The 18023-nt window shown below is 46.0% G+C and overlaps 1 protein-coding gene across 2 annotated transcripts in view; it reads right to left on the bottom strand.

Annotated features, from left to right (window-relative positions):
• GRIP2 (glutamate receptor interacting protein 2) overlaps window positions 1–18023 on the bottom strand; it is a 249364-nt gene that overhangs the window by 28742 nt on the left and 202599 nt on the right. For both annotated transcript variants that reach the window (XM_066557950.1, XM_066557951.1), the window contains exons 8-14: window positions 17375–17522; window positions 15219–15388; window positions 11330–11455; window positions 10526–10678; window positions 10132–10318; window positions 4499–4644; window positions 3797–3877 (exon numbers count right to left, since the gene is read on the bottom strand). In XM_066557950.1, the coding sequence (XP_066414047.1) occupies window positions 3797–3877; window positions 4499–4644; window positions 10132–10318; window positions 10526–10678; window positions 11330–11455; window positions 15219–15388; window positions 17375–17522 (1011 nt within the window). The remainder of the gene's footprint in view (window positions 1–3796; window positions 3878–4498; window positions 4645–10131; window positions 10319–10525; window positions 10679–11329; window positions 11456–15218; window positions 15389–17374; window positions 17523–18023) is intronic.

Raw genomic sequence — 18023 nt, 5'->3', positions numbered from 1 at the left:
CAGCAACAGCAACACATCTCTACCCTACAGTGAATGTCACCACCAGCCCTTGGAGAGGGTATTTGAGACAGGAAAAAAATCCCAAACTCTCAATACAAAAGGTAATCTTTTGTGTAATCAACTATCATTTTGCTGAGGGGAATAACAAATCTATACCTTATTTTAAGAGCTAAGGTATTGAACATTTGAGAATACGTGACTATTAGCTTCTCACTGCTGGAGATTTTAATTTATAGGAGATTTACAGAAAACCTTCAAAGGTGCCACTGTATCATTAGAACTGGATGCAGCCAGCAAGATCAGAGCATTTGAGGCATGAGTTCTGCTAATGGAGACGGGTTGTTCAGGCTAACAAGGGTCAAATCTTCACATTCCTGTGTCAAAACTCTCAGTTTAGCAGTATTTGCATCCTCACCATTCTGAGCCCCAGAGGTTGCTGCAAACAGGTAAGCTTCAGAGCTCTTGAAGCAGAAAGGAGTATGCTCTGCTCTTCAGCCAGAGTAGCTGCTCTACAAGCAAATGCCCTTCTCTCTGGAACAGAGGCTGAAATACTGGTACTTTCTCAGAGAAAATGAGAGTTTAGCTGGCATTGTATCCCTTCACCTCTGGACAAAGTGCATGGAGCAGCACACACATGGCAGCTTCAGTGTATGTCATTTAGCATATTGAGGAGACTGAAATGAGGCTTGAGGGCACAGAGATCCCTCAGGAGTTCAAAGCACTGTCAGTGAGAGGCTCAGCCCCTGGATTTTGTAGTCATCCTTTGAGGAATGGAAAGGGAAATAGTGCTAAATGCATGTATTTCCACCATGCATCTTGATTTACTGTGTCCCTTTGCCACACTGTGTTGGAGCAGGGGGAAGAAACCCATCCATGCTCTCAGACCACAACTAGAGACTCATCCAGCCCAAGCCTCCTCTTTCTGGAAAACCTTGAGATCTCTGAAAGATTAAATGCCCTCTGAAAATATCTGCCCCTCACCAGGAACAAGTACAGCCCCTCTCTGCATGTTCATCCCAGAACCAGCAGCATCTGCCCTCCTCATACACAAATCTCCCGGCCTTTCAGCCCTTTTATGAGCATTTCCAGCAGATTTATGGCTTCTCCTACAGCCAGCTCCATTACATGAATTCTTCCAATTTATCCATCAAGAATCCTGCTCTCCCCCCACCCTTTACCTAGTCCATCTCCCAATTAGCTCTGGAAGCCACAGGACAGCAAGAACTTGATCACATTTATTCCTGTAGTGCTCCTCTGATGAGGTCGTAACACCTCCTGCCCATTTAAGAAGGCAGAGGCAAACCTTCCCAGGCAGAGGAATTAACCTCAGAGAAGCCAGCTGAAGCCAAGAGGTAAAACTCAGTGAGAGCAACTCATCTTACCTCTGTAGTGCAGCTAGACTATAAAGTTCATGAATAAACCCAATTCTGTGGCCATGACAGTGCAGTGGATCTTCTTCTGACCCCTTCACCTTCTCATCTACTCAAGCTGCTCCAGTTTTACAGAGTAGGGAACAGGAATGAAATGCAAGAGGCCAGCAAACCAAGTCCTTTAAAACAGTAGTTATATACTTTTCCATATCAGAAGGAAAGCTGTAAAAGCTGTTTCTAGATCTCCACAAACACTCAAGTCAGCAGAACTGAGAGGAAAGGAACTCAGCAAAACAGAGAAGGGTTATTTTTACCTCTTTTCTTTTGCTGCTTGCATCACACTCCTGCATGCACATCATGTCTTTGCAGGAAGTACTTAACATAAGGCTGCTTGCTTTGGTTTTAATGTTTGAAACTGGTATGTTTATCTGCCTGGCCAGAGGCAAAGTGAAAAAATTATGATCTAATTTGCTAAGGATCATGTGGACATATGTTTATAAAGATTAATATATGAAAACAAAATTAGGATTAAGCTTGAATTTCATCTTTGCCACTGCATTTTCTGGATGCCTATGTTTTTCTCCATTTTTAAGTATAATTTTGGCTTTGACTCAGGAAACAACTGCAATATAGGTTTATGCATGTGCATTACTTAAACAATATCCTACAAACATGTTCAGCAATCAAAAAGATCAAATCAATTATAGTGTTCAAAAAACCGCTTTGTAGTTGAATAATGGGCATCTATTTAAAACCCAGGGGTCAGTTCCTTTCTGTTAGCAGTGATTTCAAAAAAGTGTGTGAAATCACTCCTTTTAACAGATTTGAAATGAAAACCTTTCCAACATAAAAATATGTTTGAAGTGTAAATGCATATCTGAAGCAGATCCCGTTCAAATAAGACTTCACAAATAAAAACTTCTGTTCTTGCCAGCAGCTCCCAAGTTCATTTTACTCTCTAGCCCCAGACATAAACTAAACTTTGAAACTTAATAGGGCCTTGCTCAAGCCAGCTTTTGCTACCAGATCCATAATCCTGGATTGCTCCCTGAGGCTGGAATGCCAAGGCAGTGGCAGGGCAGCAGGTTGGAACCCAGCACAGTCTGCACCATGCACTACTCCCCACCAGTGAAATGCCATTATAGACAGCCTGCTGCTTTCAGAAAGCACTTTGATGTCTTCAGACATTAACTGCTACCAAGCCCAATGTTAAATACTGTGCTGTTATTTCTCAGGATTGTCCTTGTGGCACAAATAGGGGAAGCTGAGAAGAGGGACAAGAAATATCACTAGGTGCAAATGCATCATCCTGTCAATGTTCCAGTCACTCCTGAGAATTATCCTACTTAGACCAGAACACCTCCAATTAACTGTCTAACTAATGCTGTAAATGTCAAGAGGTAATTACCATAGCTTCTCTTTTAATGAAGCCCAGTTTCCAAGTGTCCCCTGCGACTCCATTCCCCAGACACAGCTGGGTCCATGCTCCTGAGGGCTCAGACAAGAGATCCCATTATTGCATCTCACAAGCTGCTCTGCTTCAGATCAGAGGTGGTGGCAGTCTCTGGGCATGGCAAACCTCAGATGATTCAACTCACTTTACCCAGAAGTGAGAGAGGGATGAGTGATCTGAGACCTGCATGTGTTTGCCATACAGGAAAAATTCACTGACACAAGGCATAACAAGACCCCAGGTTATCCAGAAATTTGGGATGGATCTGCCTATATCATCCCCTTACAGCATCCTCTCCAAAGAGGCCAAAAGATCTTTAAATTAAAAACTATGCTCAGAAGAGAAACAGAGATAATTAATTAAGAGTGAGCACAGAAGAGATAAAAAAAGAAAAAAGGTTTATGTTCTCTTCTCTCAGTGCATACTAAGTTCTGGCACATGGCTCTCCTTCTGCATGGCTTGAGCTTGTAAATGAAACAATTCCTGGGAAACCCTGGAATTTAAAGTGCCTTCCACTGTCTCTAAAACCAACCACCCTCTTCATGCCCCTCCTCTTGGCAGTTCTCCCTCTCCACCCTACAAGCTGTGGGGTTCACCTCTCACTTGTTCTCCTCTCTCCACCTCTTTTTGCAAGGGTCCCACCAGACCCAGGCAATTCTTTTTCAAAAGAACATAATACAAGTGTGAGCAAGGAAATAAAAATAATATTACATATAACATAATTCTGCACCACAGATCAGGTAATCAGTTGAGACACATCCTTTGTGCCAACCCTTCATGCAGCTGCTTTTCTCTGCAGCTGCCAGCTCATGGAGGCAGGAACCACACATCTGATTCATTCTGGGATAAATCACGAGCACTGGAGTGCCACAGAAACCCCACATGATCTTATCTCTCTGTTGAATCTTCTAAAATGCCTGTGTGGAAAGCAGAGGCTCTTGCAACTGCTACTGCAAGTCTGAGCAATACTTACAGCTGATTGTAATTCCAAGCTCTACACCTCTTTTCTTGGGCAATTTAACGTGGAAAGTACCGCTGCTGGGTATGACAGACTCTATAAAGCAAAAAAACAAACAAAAAAGAAAAAAAGGAGAAAAAAGAGAGTTTTCAGTTGCATGGATGGTTTCTTTGGAACCAAGAAAACAAGCCCATAAAGCACTGCCTTATTGGTTCAAATAAGGATATCTGAGGCCCTGTGGACTTCAGGTTGAAATTTGGATTCTCATTAAAAAGACATGCTCTGAACATCAAGTGCTTACATCACACAGTATTTCAAAACTGAAGCAGCTCTGTCAATGTAAATGGGAAAAAAAATCTTTTTTAATACAAAACTGCACTTTACCCCTAGCCTATAGCTTTGGCTCCCACCTGGCCTCAAGGCCATAAATGAATATGAATATTATTCCTATTAATGAGCAAATATTTAAAGTGTGTCCTCTTCATCTACCTCTTAGGCTTATCTCAGCCAAGCAGTGAGCACAGAATATTTATGAAAGGATCAGAAGAACCCTCCACCTCAGTGCACATTAGAGAACAGCAAGAAATGGAGAAGGTCCTCACAGGGTTTCTCACTCTTCCCTCTGAGCCTGCTGAATACACTCCCCACTGTGGGTGAGCAAAGGCACTGGCAGAGCCCCACGGGCAGAGAGGAGCAGCAGCTCCTTTGGGAAGGTACCTGCGACGTCGAACTCGATCTCCAGCACCACTTTGTTGGTGAGCGCCGCGTCGCGCAGGAGCTGGTTGGCCTCCTCCATGGTGCCGTCCTCCGTCGCGATGCCGTTGATGGAAAGGACTCGGTCCCCTACTTGCAGCAGTCCACACCTGCAGTTCACAGTGGGAAAAGAGGGAACGGGAACAAGGAGACAAGGGAAAAAAAGGGAAGGAGGAAGAAAACAACCCCACAACCAGCCATGAGTTACTTTTGCCAGGCAAATCTGTTGCAAGACACACAAAGTGCTGACATATTCTGCAGAGGTAGCCCCAAAGAGAAAATAACTCATTTTGCTGTGCCTGTCTCAGGGTCCCTGGAAGGGCACAAGGAGGCAAGCCTTTGTTGGTTTCTAAAGTTCAAACATATTTTGCTCCTAAATAACCATTTCTGGTCACATTTTTTGCAACAACCAAGAGGGGAAAAAAGTAACCCTTGCCTTTCCAAAAATCAACACCGTGGCTGAGAGATGACAATGATAAACACAAGGGAATGTGACTTCCTTCCCTATCTAACCACAAATGGCTCTTCCCATGCACCTGCACCCTCTGGAACACAAACTAATGGCATTGAAAATTGCAAAGATTCCTCTGCTTAGTTCATGGCAAATACTGAAGCTACAATCCAATAAACTCACTGAAATGTCTCAGCAAATTAGATAATCATTTATCCCTTCTAATTGCATTTCTGGAAGCCAAATGCACAGGGATACTTTTTAACTGCCTTGAAAGGCCAATATTATTCCAGTGTGATGACCTGACAATATAACCACAACTGACCCTTTAGGGCTCTTGCTTTAGACCCACTTTCTCCAGGAACAGAGATCAGCAGGATTTTTACTTTGAAAGTAGAACACAAAGGCAAGGCTATGTTGGAGATGTACTGCTACAGCACAATTTGTCTCTTGGGACCCCCTGCATTTATAAGCAAAGTGTTTTTCACATATTCCTACATTCAGTATCCACCCACACTCCTTTTTTTTTACATATACTGCAACACCAGCATGATCCTCTAAGTAATCTCCCACATTATCTCAGCTCCCACCTGGGCTGGCCCATGGCTATACAAAAACAAGACTGCAGTGCTCCCTGCAACCATGAGAAATTGCTTATCTTCCTTCTCCTCTGTCAGTTGTTCACTTTGACCACATCTTTTTAGACTTTCCACTTATCACCCAGCTGTCCACTAGATCAGAGCTTGGGAAACCACTCTTCACTCATCACGAACATCACAAAGCTACAGACTAGTCTCGAAAAAAGGTTTAGGATTATGGCATCAAGTCTAAGGTTCCCCTCAAAATGTGGAGTTATTTTACCACAAAGATTCTCCAGAAGACATTAGTTAGCCTGTTTTAAGCCTTCTCCAGAGAATCTTTATTCCCATCCTGTTTAATGATCAAACACATCTTTGTCTTCCCCTTTCTTTCACAGATACTTCACAGAAGACAGCTTGTTTTTCACTAAACCTTCCAGTCACTCTTCATCACTCACACCCAATTCAGTTGTAAGAAAGCACAGCACCACAGCTCCCAGGCACACAAAGGCATCAAAGGCAGCAGACACTTGGCTGTGTTATCCACGTCCAAACAACAGGATGTGTGTATGAAAGGCTGATAGGAAAGTATATTCACACTTCTACCTGAGTTCATGCTCTCCATGGAAAAATGCCGGCTACTTTATGAGATGCAAATTCAGAGCTGTTTGTTCAAGGATTCTTGGATTAGGACAGACAACTCCATGATGTATAAATGAACCCACCCTTGTGAATAAATCACATCAAGTTTAATTACAGTCATTTACTGGACTTTTGGCCATGCAGTCACGCAGAAATACCAGCTTATAAATATGAAGATGGCACTGAGCAGAACAGAGATGACTCCTCTGTCACCAAGAGGTCTCTTGATATGCTGGCAGTGCACCTTTTGCAAAGGAGGGATCAACAGCTGCATCACTCAGACATCACTGTCATCTAGAGTTCACACAGGGACACAATCCACTTTAGCACCACTCTTTCAGCCACAAGGGCTGGGAGCTCATACGATACTTTTACACTGCATCAAAGTAAACGTTTGCCAGCTTTCCCACCAGAGCTGCCTTCTCCCAAAACAGCCATTTCTCATGGTTTTTCACTCAAGGTGCATTTGCCTGAGTCTTTTACAGCCAACAGCTCTGCTAGGTCAGAGTATTTTATTTCTTTTATTGTTAGCCTCAGCTAATCACAGTTGTTTAAACCCCAGTCTTGCAGTTTTGTAAAAGTTTGTGGTGTGATGCCACAGCCTTCTGGCTTCCTCTGCCAAGTACAAGGAGGCCTGACATCTCTTGTTAACCCTTCAGAATCATTCCAGAGACATCCAGCTGTGATGAGTCCTTGCACTGGGAGTGGAGCCTGGGGAGTCTTGCAGAGCTCTCCTTTGCTCTGTCATGGGATTCTACAAGAATCTTCAGACAGTTTTTCCGAAGAGAAGGCATTTGTCTCAGAGATGCTCAGTCTAACATCAGCACCTAAAAAGTACTTTCAGACCGTGGGAGCAGAAGTGTCTTAAAATCAGAAAGAAAGGAGTCCAGGCATCTCCTGGAGTGAAAGACAGCACTATGGATGTGCTAGAGTCCATGATGGGAATATCTCCCTGGGGTAGAACAGATTTGCATTTTGCCATGACTCATTCCTTGGGCTTAAAGACAGCAACAGAGCAGCGGAGGTGTCTTGTTTGATACAGAGCAGCACATATTCAAGCCTTGGGCAGGATCTACACTGAAGAGCTCACTCAGCATCATCCACGTCTGCGTGGTCACTCAGCAGTGGGGGGAGCAGCTGTGACCATGGCTACACTGCTGGATCCAGAAACTCATCCCTTGTGCCCTTCCATGCCCCTGAGCCAGCCTGCACAGGTCAGACATGCACATCTGTGTGTGTGTGCACATCTGTGCCTGCACATTGGTGGGTGAGTCTCAGCCCCTAATGGATCAAAGCTCTGCTGACAGCTTCAGCCAGCTGCTAAACTTCACTTTTCCAAACTATTCATACCCGGAAGGCAGAAACACAATGATCAAACAACTGTGTCTGAGCAGAGCTACAAAACATGTAGCTCAGCAGGAAGCATTGATTTTGGATACCAGGATGAAGAAGTCAGATACTCTCCCTCTACTGCCAATGACAGCTGGAGGAGGAAGGACACAAAAGCTGTGTGCTTCAAGGCAGTCAAGAGGGGATGTCAGGCTTCTTCCCCTTCTACCCTCCCTGCTGATAACAGGGGCTGAATCACTGTCTCATTCAGAGCCCAAAGGCTTAATCATGCACCCTGGAAACAAAACAACAGGTTGGGAGGGAAGTCTATTAGACGCTATTTGCAGTAAAACAAATCACAAGTCAGGCAGGTGTGAATTTTTTGCATCAAACCTCTTGGCACAAGCTAGCACAAAGCAGACAATAAATGTGAGGCAGCCTGACATCCCTGAAAAGAGGGTGATGTCATGCACCTCCCTGGTAGCACTCACACTTGCTGGGCACCCCAGAGGCAGCTCCTCCACAACAATCCAGATGGACAAAGCCAGTGAGTATCATGTGCTTGTACAACAGCACATTCAGATGCACAGATTTTGCAGAGTGTGTGAACATCCAGGTCAGATCCAGGGTGCTAAACCTGATCCCTATATCCCCAGAGCTCACTTTTTTGTCAAAGAGCAAAAACTGCAGCACAAGAAAGAGCACACCCTAGCCTCAGCTGGGAGCCCAGCCTGGTATAGGGGATGAAAAGGGCTCTAATGTCTTGGGCTGCAGCTACAGCAGAACCTCTGAAAAGCAGGGAACAATGAATCTTGAATAATGGAGCAAAGAGCTTTGTAAAACAGCAAGAAACAAAAAATGAAATAAAAACATAAAACTGCCTTTTTCCTTCACTGCAAACCCAGTGCACTTATCACTTCAAGATGCGGAGGAAAGACAGAATTTTCCTGCCAGCTAGGAAGAGCAGTATGATTTAGGAAAGAATGAAATGCACAGCAGAGATTTAATCCCCAAATCAAATCCAGGCTGCAAATGCAGAGAGGATTGCTCCCAGTCTCCAGGAAGCAGCGGCCAGAAGAGCGTGAATGCTGCCGGGCGGGCAGCGCGGGGCGAGCAGCAGAGCCAGGCAAGGCTGCCCCACAACTCACTGCTTTTCCTCCAGGCTTGGCAAGAGGATAAAGCAAAGCCAGGCAGATTTCAGCACATCTCCCTCATCCCCTGGGACAGCAGGCTTTGTTGCTGCCTGATTTATAAAAGGAATTTGGTGCTTTGCAACATGAACCAAGTTCACCCACAATAGAAGATAAAAAAACCATAAAACCATCACCTTAATTTTTAAACCCTGTTTGGAAGCAATCAAATAAACAAAAGGCATAGCAGGCTTTTAAAATCTCTCTTAATGTGCATGAAGATAGCTCTTTTTCCTGTGCCAGCCCCTTGTCGCTGTCCTCCCACAGACACAAGCACCAGGTACTCCTGTTCCACCTTGCCTCTGCAATGGCTGACCAGAGAAGCTAAAACACAGAGACTGGTCTGCACAGCACTTGCATTTCATTTTGCAGACTCTTTCCCTGCCATATGATTCTACAACTCCCCCATGTGCTGTTTTTCTGGATTGGCTTGGAGACACCAAACCTTCAGCACAGGCTGATGGGGCCATCAGAGACTTCTTCAAGAAAGGTTCTGCAGCAGGCACTGAGTACTGCCACATTGCTGCACCTTTGGCACCCTTAAGGAGGACAGACCACAGTGGTAATCAAAGGTGGGAAGAGAAATGAGCACATGGACATTAAGTTCCAGCCTAAAGAAATCAGCTCTCCTTTAAACCCCTCAAGAGATCAAGCTATGCTAGGACTTGACTTGTTTAGTAACAAAAGCCTTACCAGAAGACACCTAGATTGTAGTGCACAGACACTCAAGCAGACTATAAATCCAGCCAGCAGCACTCTAAATCCAGCATTGGGAGCAGCTGAACTCTAGGGCTGAGGCTCCACCACTGGAGGAGTCACTGCTCCCACTGTCCTCGGGTGACAGAGAGCAGTTAATGCTGCTCCTCCCTTCTGCACTTTCCCCAGCATTACGCAGCCAAAAGCAGGAGGGATTAACTGCAGCACCTACCTGCTCCTCAACTAGAGCCCTATCTCTGTGGCTCAAAGCCTTGTCTTTATGGCCAGTTTATACAGCTGGGCTCTGCTACAACAAAATCAGTCAGAAAACATTTCGCAGGGGCCACTTATTTAGACCTTTCCCCTTTTGGCACCTATACAAAAGATTTCTCTTTCAAAGAGGAATTTAAAAAAATAAGAAAGAAAGAAAGGGAATGGGAATGGCACTCTCACACAGACACACACTCCCTTCCTCCTCCTCCCAGACCAGCCGCAGCCTGGTGCCAAGACGTTCACCTGGGGTGCGAGGGAGGCCGCGGTCAGCCGACGAGTGCAGAAATGGCAGTGACAGTAAACCATGCCCAGTGAAGAATGGGAGATATTACAAGGATGATAGTAAATATCTAAATGAGCCTCTGAGGAGAGAAAACAAACCAAACCATGAAATGTTCAGTAGCAGCACCATCAGCATCCAAGGGCAAGGTCTCTAACCTCTCTGCCGGGCTGTCAGGCTCAATAAAACGGACGAGAGGTGGGGAAGACAGAGTTTCCGTAGCAAAGATGCCTCCCTGGAGCTGAAGTCCGAAGCCATTCAGAGGGTCTCCCCTGAGGACCACCTCTGTCGTCTCCGTGTGGACTATCTGCCCTCCAGGACCCACCGTGCTGGAGGCCAGCGACACTGAGAGGGCGAGAGAGGCAGAAGGTCAGGGCAGCCATGGTCAATATAACAGCCTGGGTCCAGACCTTGGTCTGGTGATGGTGGGGACAGTGACCAAGGATGAGGGAGGCACTGACAGTGCTGAGATGAGCAGCTCTACCCCAGCTAACCATTGACAACAAGGATGGCAAGGGAAGTGTGCATGCCCCCTCCCAGGACTGCTCTTACGTGAGCTCTTGTGCTCCTTCTTCTTCTGCCTCCTCCTCAGCATGGTGGTGCGGGGGCTCATGGGGTGGGAGCTGCGAGGTAGCGTGTTGGAGTTCTGACACGGGAATCCCTGCGCGTTCATGGTGGGAGACGAGAAGTTGGCAGCCACCAGAGCTGGGGACACACAAGAGGGCATTAGGGACGTGCACAGGGGGCTGCAGCAGTTCCTCACTCACTAACAGTGTCACCAAACACCTCATGGGTTTGGAGCAGCTCCTCCTTTCCAGCTCCAGGGCGCGAGACTCAAGGAATGTTCACTTCCAACAGTTTGGACACAGTGCAATGTGTCCTCTTCCCTATCTTACTGCCACAAGACAAGAAGCCTGGGGCAGCACAGAGCCCACTCCTGACAAGAAGACATGTACAGATTTTGAAGTAGCCATAATCCTGCTTTTAACAAGCTGTATGGCACTAGGGCTGAGCTGAATGAGCTGTATCACATTCCTACACAACACCAGAGACACCCTCCCCCATCCCACAGAAACTCATTTTTTGCTGAATGAAACTAGGCATGGGAATGTGGGGTTACAGGATGGGTGCATGGGCCTGCCCAGCACACTGCTCTTGTCCCAGTTACCAGATCTGTGTGTGCTGGGCTGCAGATACTGATTTTGTACCTCAGCACTGAGCTGTGGAAGCAGAACTAGATGACTGAGGAGGAAACAAGTGACAAGCCACACTATGGATCTGAATATTAAGGAAATGGAGGGTCACAACAAGAACGAACACAGGCAGGATGAGGGCAATGCCATGCACTGAGGTTACATTTGCAGTAATCCTGTCCAGATGTCTGGGTCCAAGTGGGTGTCTTGCAGTGTCCAGGGTGGTGGGTGTGACAGTAGTTGACACAGGGGTCCCAACAGTGATGGTGGTCACTTTTCTGCACTTTGACTGATGGCATCCAGGGGAGCAGAAATTGCCACAGGCAGGAAGGAGAAATGAAAGAAGGAAAAGGTAAGAACCATAAGCCAGGAGATTGGAGAAAAGAGCTTTATACTGACTCTGAATAAGCCAGGACCCAACCACAGTGTGTCAAGCATCAGCAGCAAAAATGCAACCCCATGTAACCTCAAGACACTTGATGTAAAGTGGCAGAAATCCCCCCGCTCTTTCCCACAATAAACTCTGCATCCAGTGCCACCAGCCTGACTCAGCCGTGCTGGCAGTGCACACATGTCATTACCATTTGCAGTCTGTTGTGCGACGTGCAGAAGCTCCATCCAGCCAGGAGTTTCCTGCAGAGGCCATCAGCACTCTCTGACAGCACCAGGGAAGCCTCCTTGTGCTGTTTGCCACCTTGCTCCAGAGCTGCCCTCCCTGTGACAAGGCTCAATGGCCTTCCCTATGTGCTGTGAGCACTTTGCTTGGCTTCAGCATTCGGTTGTTTAGTGGCTACTCTTGCACAGGAATGCACACATGGATGAAAGACAGGAGAAGCAGAGAGCCACCTCCAGCTCACCACAACAAAAGGGGGTTTATACACCACTGCTTAAATTAAGGGGGGCACCAGCAGAGGAAATATGCCAATGCTGTGGCAAACAGCAAATGAAAGCATAGCACCAACATGGCAGAGCATGTTGAAAGCATAGGACCAACATGGCAGAGCATGTTGAAAGCATAGGACCAACATGGCAGAGCCTGTTCAAGGGCACAGCACTGCTTTAACTTCAACCCTAACCCCAGCCCATGCTGGCAGAATCTGTTGCAGTGTGACATCCATCATCTGGAAACCTCTGTCCAGGAACTGCAGCTTTGCAACACCAACTCACAAAGCCACAAGTCTCTTTTGAAGTGCCTCAAACAGTGCCCAGGCACAGGTCCCTTGTCTGTTCTCACTGATGCTCCTTTTTCCCCTGGGCAGCACAGGGTCAGTTTGGTTTTCCTTGTCCAACACCAGGTGTTCTGTTCCAAATCTCTGCACCATGCTGCCTGAATCTGTTTTCCTCCAAGAGGAATTCCTGGCTAACAAGCAAGATTTCAAGCTTTTTTTTTTCAGCTATGCATAGAGAGCATCCCACAGCAGAGCATCACCACAGCCACATATTATCCCAGAGTTCCTCATATCACAGCCACTTGCATTGGCATGCCAGCACCTTCCCAGGAAGGATGACATCTCCTTCTGCCTCTGGGTCCTCTGACCAGGCAGAAATGCCACCAGCACTGGCACTACCAGAACCTTCTTAGAGTGCAAACCTGGGAGAGGGACTTATTTAGTTTACTGAGCCCACCCAGAGTTCTCCTCTAAAGGTCATCTGTTAGTGCCTTGAACAGCAGAAATCCATTTTCTGTGTGTGCATCACAGGCATTAAATCATTTAGGTCAGATTTTCCAGACAATATAGTGATTATATTTAGTCTTTGCTAAACATTTAGTGAGTTTAGCAGTTAGTCTATCAAGCTTTTAAAAATACACTTCCAGCTCTGGGGTTTCTATTTTGTGTATTTTCAAAAGTAAATTTTGAGCCAGGCAGCTTTTAAAAACAACAATCAAAATAGCTATAGCTAGACAAAAAGAAAAGTTCTTAATAAAATTAAACACTTTGAACATAGGGGACAGAGCTTATGGGCATATATACAAAATAATTTAATCCACTTATAATAACTAAAACTATCCCATTTGTCTATTAATTTTTAGCTTACATTGACAACAGAAAAAATGCGCCTTTGAAACTCAGCTGACAGCAAATTCTGGGAGAGGATGCATTTTGGACAATTCTGTGAAAAAACCTCTACAACAGCCTTCCCCAATCTTTCACGCATCATCCCTGCCTGAGGAAACCCATCCATCCCAGCACTGCTCCTGGGCACCATCTGCCCCCATTGATCCTGTGAGCAGGGCATAATCCTCCCACAAACACTCCAAGTGCCCCCAGAACCACAGAGAAATCCAACTCAGTTTGACAAATCCCATGCTTCAGCATTAGGCCATATTTTTGCATGGCAACTAATCCAGCATCAGATCCCTCTCCATCTCCTCCAACCAGATGCTGATTGTACAAGAAACCACTTTAAAAAATTATAATGATAAACACCATGCATTCACAGGCTGAAAGGACTCAGTAATGCAAGTTCTGAACAGGGATGGATCTGCATCATATCCTCTCCTCAGTTTCTTTCCCTGGGCTCCAGTCTCTTGCCAACCACAAGAGTTTGTTTTTGCAGGGTCCGTGTTTCCTCACTCTCCCTGTTTGCTAAATTCAGAAAGAGCAGCCTGTGGAGTTGGCACAGCATCCTTTTCTATGATCCCTCAGGTGTTTAAGAGTTTAATCCAAAGTGGGAACAATTGTTACATCCCTGAGTTTTCATACTCATGTGTTGCAATTGTTGACCTAAGTTTGTGTTCTTATTTCTGCCACAGCAAACTGATCTGTGGATGGGGTTTGGGTAACCAGGCTCTGATCACACCAAGCTGTCCTTCCACAGAGCCTCCTTCCCCTGAGCAGCTGCTCAATGCGCATATTCTCGAGAAAATTAGGAGCAGGGCACTAATGGAAGGAGGAAAATACTTCATTTTAACAGCCATTGAAAAAGGATTATAGTTTTCCATTTTTTCTTGGGCACAAAGGTCAAGTCATCCATTCACTTTGTTAAACTGCTTCAATTCTGAACTGGACATTTAAGGAATTTATTTCTAGATATGGAGATGGTTTTAGTTTTTACTGTATCAGTTTAAGGAAGGCCATAAGATATTTTCTTCCTTTCCCCAAACCTCCCTAGAAGAGAGTGGAAAGAGCAGATGTGCCCAGGGCTACCATGCATCAATATTATTAAAATGCATGTCCCTGACAGACAAGTGATTGAAAATGGTGGGAAAAGGGACTGGTACTGAACAGTCACACCCAAAACACCTGAATTACAAGACTGCCAGTACAGAGTGTAACAAAACTGCAGGCAAGAGCTGCAACAAATACACTAATACTGAGGCCATGGTCACAATGAAATTTATAGGAGAGCCTGAGACAGCTTCTCATGTGGAGAGAGGAACAAACAGTGGGCAACAAGAATGCTCCCCGGGGTGAATTTCTAGTGACATTTTACAGGCATTTTGGGCTTGATCTTACTGCAGCCAGAATTTACTTCCTTGGTATTTCTTTTGTGTGGGTGGTGGAAACCAGCAGCTACAGATGGGTTCACTCTACCCCTGGCTGCCCAGACACAGCTGCCTCTCAAGCAGGCTGGTCTGAAAGATGAACACTTGCATTCCAGCTTTGGAAGTTCATCAGGACCCTGTCCAGCTACTGAACACATCCTTTACAAAGCCTTACCTTACAATTCCTTACAAAGGAATCAGCAAATAAAAACTGAGCTTGGAAATATACTTGCCAGCAGCAAGGTTGTTTTCCTCCCTCTCGATCAAAGTCTCTTATCTGAGGCACTAAGGAAGTGGCTTGCACAGTATTCAGCACTGCAAAACCCTGGGATTCCCATCTCCAATTTCCCTATTCAAGCACAGATGTTCAGATATTGCCTCTTTTCCTATTCACATCCTTGAAGAACAACATCTAATCACATACATTTCATCAAAACATCCATTTTTTTCCCTCTACAGATGTCTCTCTTTGGAATCTGTCGCCAGCACTCAAAAGCAAGAGCCCCTTGCAGGGACCTAAAGTGAGTTTTGAGAGTGACCAACAGTGTAGGCACAGAAGACACACCTGTTTCTGGAGGCTTCAAAGGCAGCCTGCTTTGGTGAACAGGTAATATCTCCAGCTTGACGTTTTCAGAAGTGGCAGCTAAAAGCTGAGTTGCCTCTAATAAGGAGCAGTGCTCTGTGCTTGTGCCATCAATGGAGAGAATGTGGTCACCAACGTGCAATGCACCACATCTGCAAAGGGAACAGCAGGAGAGGTAATTACACACACAGCCAAAATCCACGTCCTTTCAGTAAGGGGAACACACACAAAATTCAACTGCAAATTAGTGTTCAAATTCTTAATTTCTTAAGAAATAATTTCTTAAGTGTTAATTTCTTTTCATATTTTTTTTTCAAATTCCAGTTTGAACCTCAGGTTCAAGCATTACCCAGCTAGGATGGTTGTCATGGTTTGACAGTGGCCCAATGCCAGGCACCCATAACAGGCACTCACTCACCCTCCCCTTCCACAGCTGGGCAGAGGAGAGAAAAAAAACATTAAACAAAGGGTTCATGAGTTAAGATAAGGACTGGGAAAAAACACTCCAAGGGTAAAACAGGCTCAACTTCAAGGCACAAAGTGAGTTCATTACTAACAAAATCAGAGAATAATGAGAAGTAGAAGCCCTTAAAACCCCTTGTCTTCCCCTGACAGTGCAGGAAGACAGGAGGTGAGGGGTTTGGTCAGTTCATCACCCTAAGTTTTCTTCCACTGCACAGAGAGAGGAGTTTTTCCCCTGTGAGACTGTGGGGTCCCTCCCACAAAGACAGTTCGAAGTGAACTTCTCCAACATAATTCCAATCTCACCAGCAGCAGTCCTACCACACCTGCTGCAATGTGAATTCCCCCCATAGGCACACAGCCCTCCCAAAACTGCTGCAGCATGGGTCTCTCTTCCCATGGGGTGCAGTCCTCCAAGGACAGGCTGCTCCAGCCTGGAAGCAGGGCCCTCTCTCTCCACTGGCTCTGCCACTGGATCACAGCCTTCTCCAGGCACCCACCTGCTCCAGCAGGGGCAGCTCCCCCACGGGCTGCGGGTGGATCTCTGCATCCCCCATGGATCCCCACAGGGTGTGGGTGGATCTCTGCGTCCCCCATGGATCCCCACAGGGTGTGGGTGGATCTCTGCATCCCCCATGGATCCCCACAGGGTGTGGGTGGATCTCTGCATCCCCCGTGGATCCCCACAGGGTGTGGGTGGATCTCTGGATCCCCCGTGGATCCCCACGGGCTGGGGCTGGATCTCTGCATTCCCTGTGGATCCCCATGGGCTGCAGGGGCTCAGCTGCTTCACCATGGTCTCACCACAGCCTGCAGAGGAATCTCAGCTCTGGCACCTGGAGCACCTCCTGCCCCTCCTTCTCCACTGCCTGTGGTGTCTCCACGTTGTTTCCCTCACATGTTTTCACCTTCTCCTCTTCTCTAGCTGGAATTAACACTGCATGCAAAACTTCTTTTTGGTTTTCTTCTTAAGTATGTTATCACACAGGCCTTAAAACCATGTCTACTTAGCCCAGCCTTGGCCAGCAGCCTGTCCATCTTCAGAGCCATCAGGGACTGGATTTGCTGGACATGGTGGAAGCTTCCAGCAGCTTCTCACAGAAGTCACCTCTGTGGCACCTCCCACTACCAAAAACCAGGCTGTGCAAAACCAACATATTCATGTTTGTGTCAGTGTTGTTGGTGGCTTCACAAAAAATCCTTTAAGTCTGTAAGAGTGCCCCTCATAGCCAGTCTGGATGGCTAAGGGCTCACCCAGCAGTATTGTTATGCCCTGGGAGCCAGGAGTTCAGCTCAGCAACACAGCTGAACACAGCTAGAGCAGCACAGCACCCTGTCTGTACAGCATCCCCACATAAAGGGTTTCCTGCCTTGTCCAGCAGGAAAAGGCTCCAGACAGAAGCTTCCTTAACAGGCTTTAGCCATTTCACAGCTCCAGCACAGTCAGACCTGAGGTTTTTAAAGCTCAGCTTTCACATGCACTGAGTTACCTGCACTGCTGGTGAGGAGTGCCCACTGCTGGTGCACAGATATTTTTAGCACAAACAGTTCTAAGAACATGTGGAAATGCAGATTTCAAGGCAATACTGAGAAGAATGGCTTATAACTAACAAGGAGACAAAAAAGCAGCAGAGAAAGGAAAAGCAGAGCTAAGAAGAGCCTGTTCAGATCTGTACCTGTCCACCACGCTGGCTGGCTTGATCTTGTCGATGACAATGACCTGCTTGTTCCGGTGCATGGCTGTGGTCAGTGTGATCCCCAGCGTGGACCCTGGAGTCTTTGCTATTTCAACTAGTAAAGGACCAGAAGCATTTGCTACAGTATCTGCAAAAAAAGAGAGCACCTGAAGACACTTCTCATACAGGCTTTTCCATCTTTACATGCAGGGGTTGGCCAACAGTGCTTACTTGCCATGTGAAGCAGCAAATCTTTAGCTTGGACATCTATGGTCCAGGTCACATGGTGACTTAACAAAGAAGAACACTCAAGAAGAAAAATTGTCTCTGCACAAAATCTACATGATAATGAAGAGTATTAAATCAATTCACTCATGGAAAGAACTCTCTTTTTACTTTGGATTAAATAGCAATATTGAGGAATAGATTGCTCAAAGGTTCTGCAACAGTCACATCAATGGTATTACAAGCACAAAAAAGGAAGATCATAAGGACATCATTGTTATTGGCTTTTTCCCAAACAAACTAAAATGAAAAGGCATAAGGATACAGGATCCCAGTATCTGAAGTATTCAGAAGTTTCATGGCTGATGACAAGCCAATCAACTCTTCTGTGCTTCAGCACCAGCTTCAAAACACCACCTCAAAC

Source organism: Molothrus aeneus, chromosome 12, assembly GCF_037042795.1.
Source record: "Molothrus aeneus isolate 106 chromosome 12, BPBGC_Maene_1.0, whole genome shotgun sequence".
Lineage (NCBI taxonomy): Eukaryota > Metazoa > Chordata > Aves > Passeriformes > Icteridae > Molothrus > Molothrus aeneus.
The sequence above is the reverse complement of the archived record's forward strand: the minus strand, read 5'-3'. Positions and strand labels throughout refer to the sequence as shown.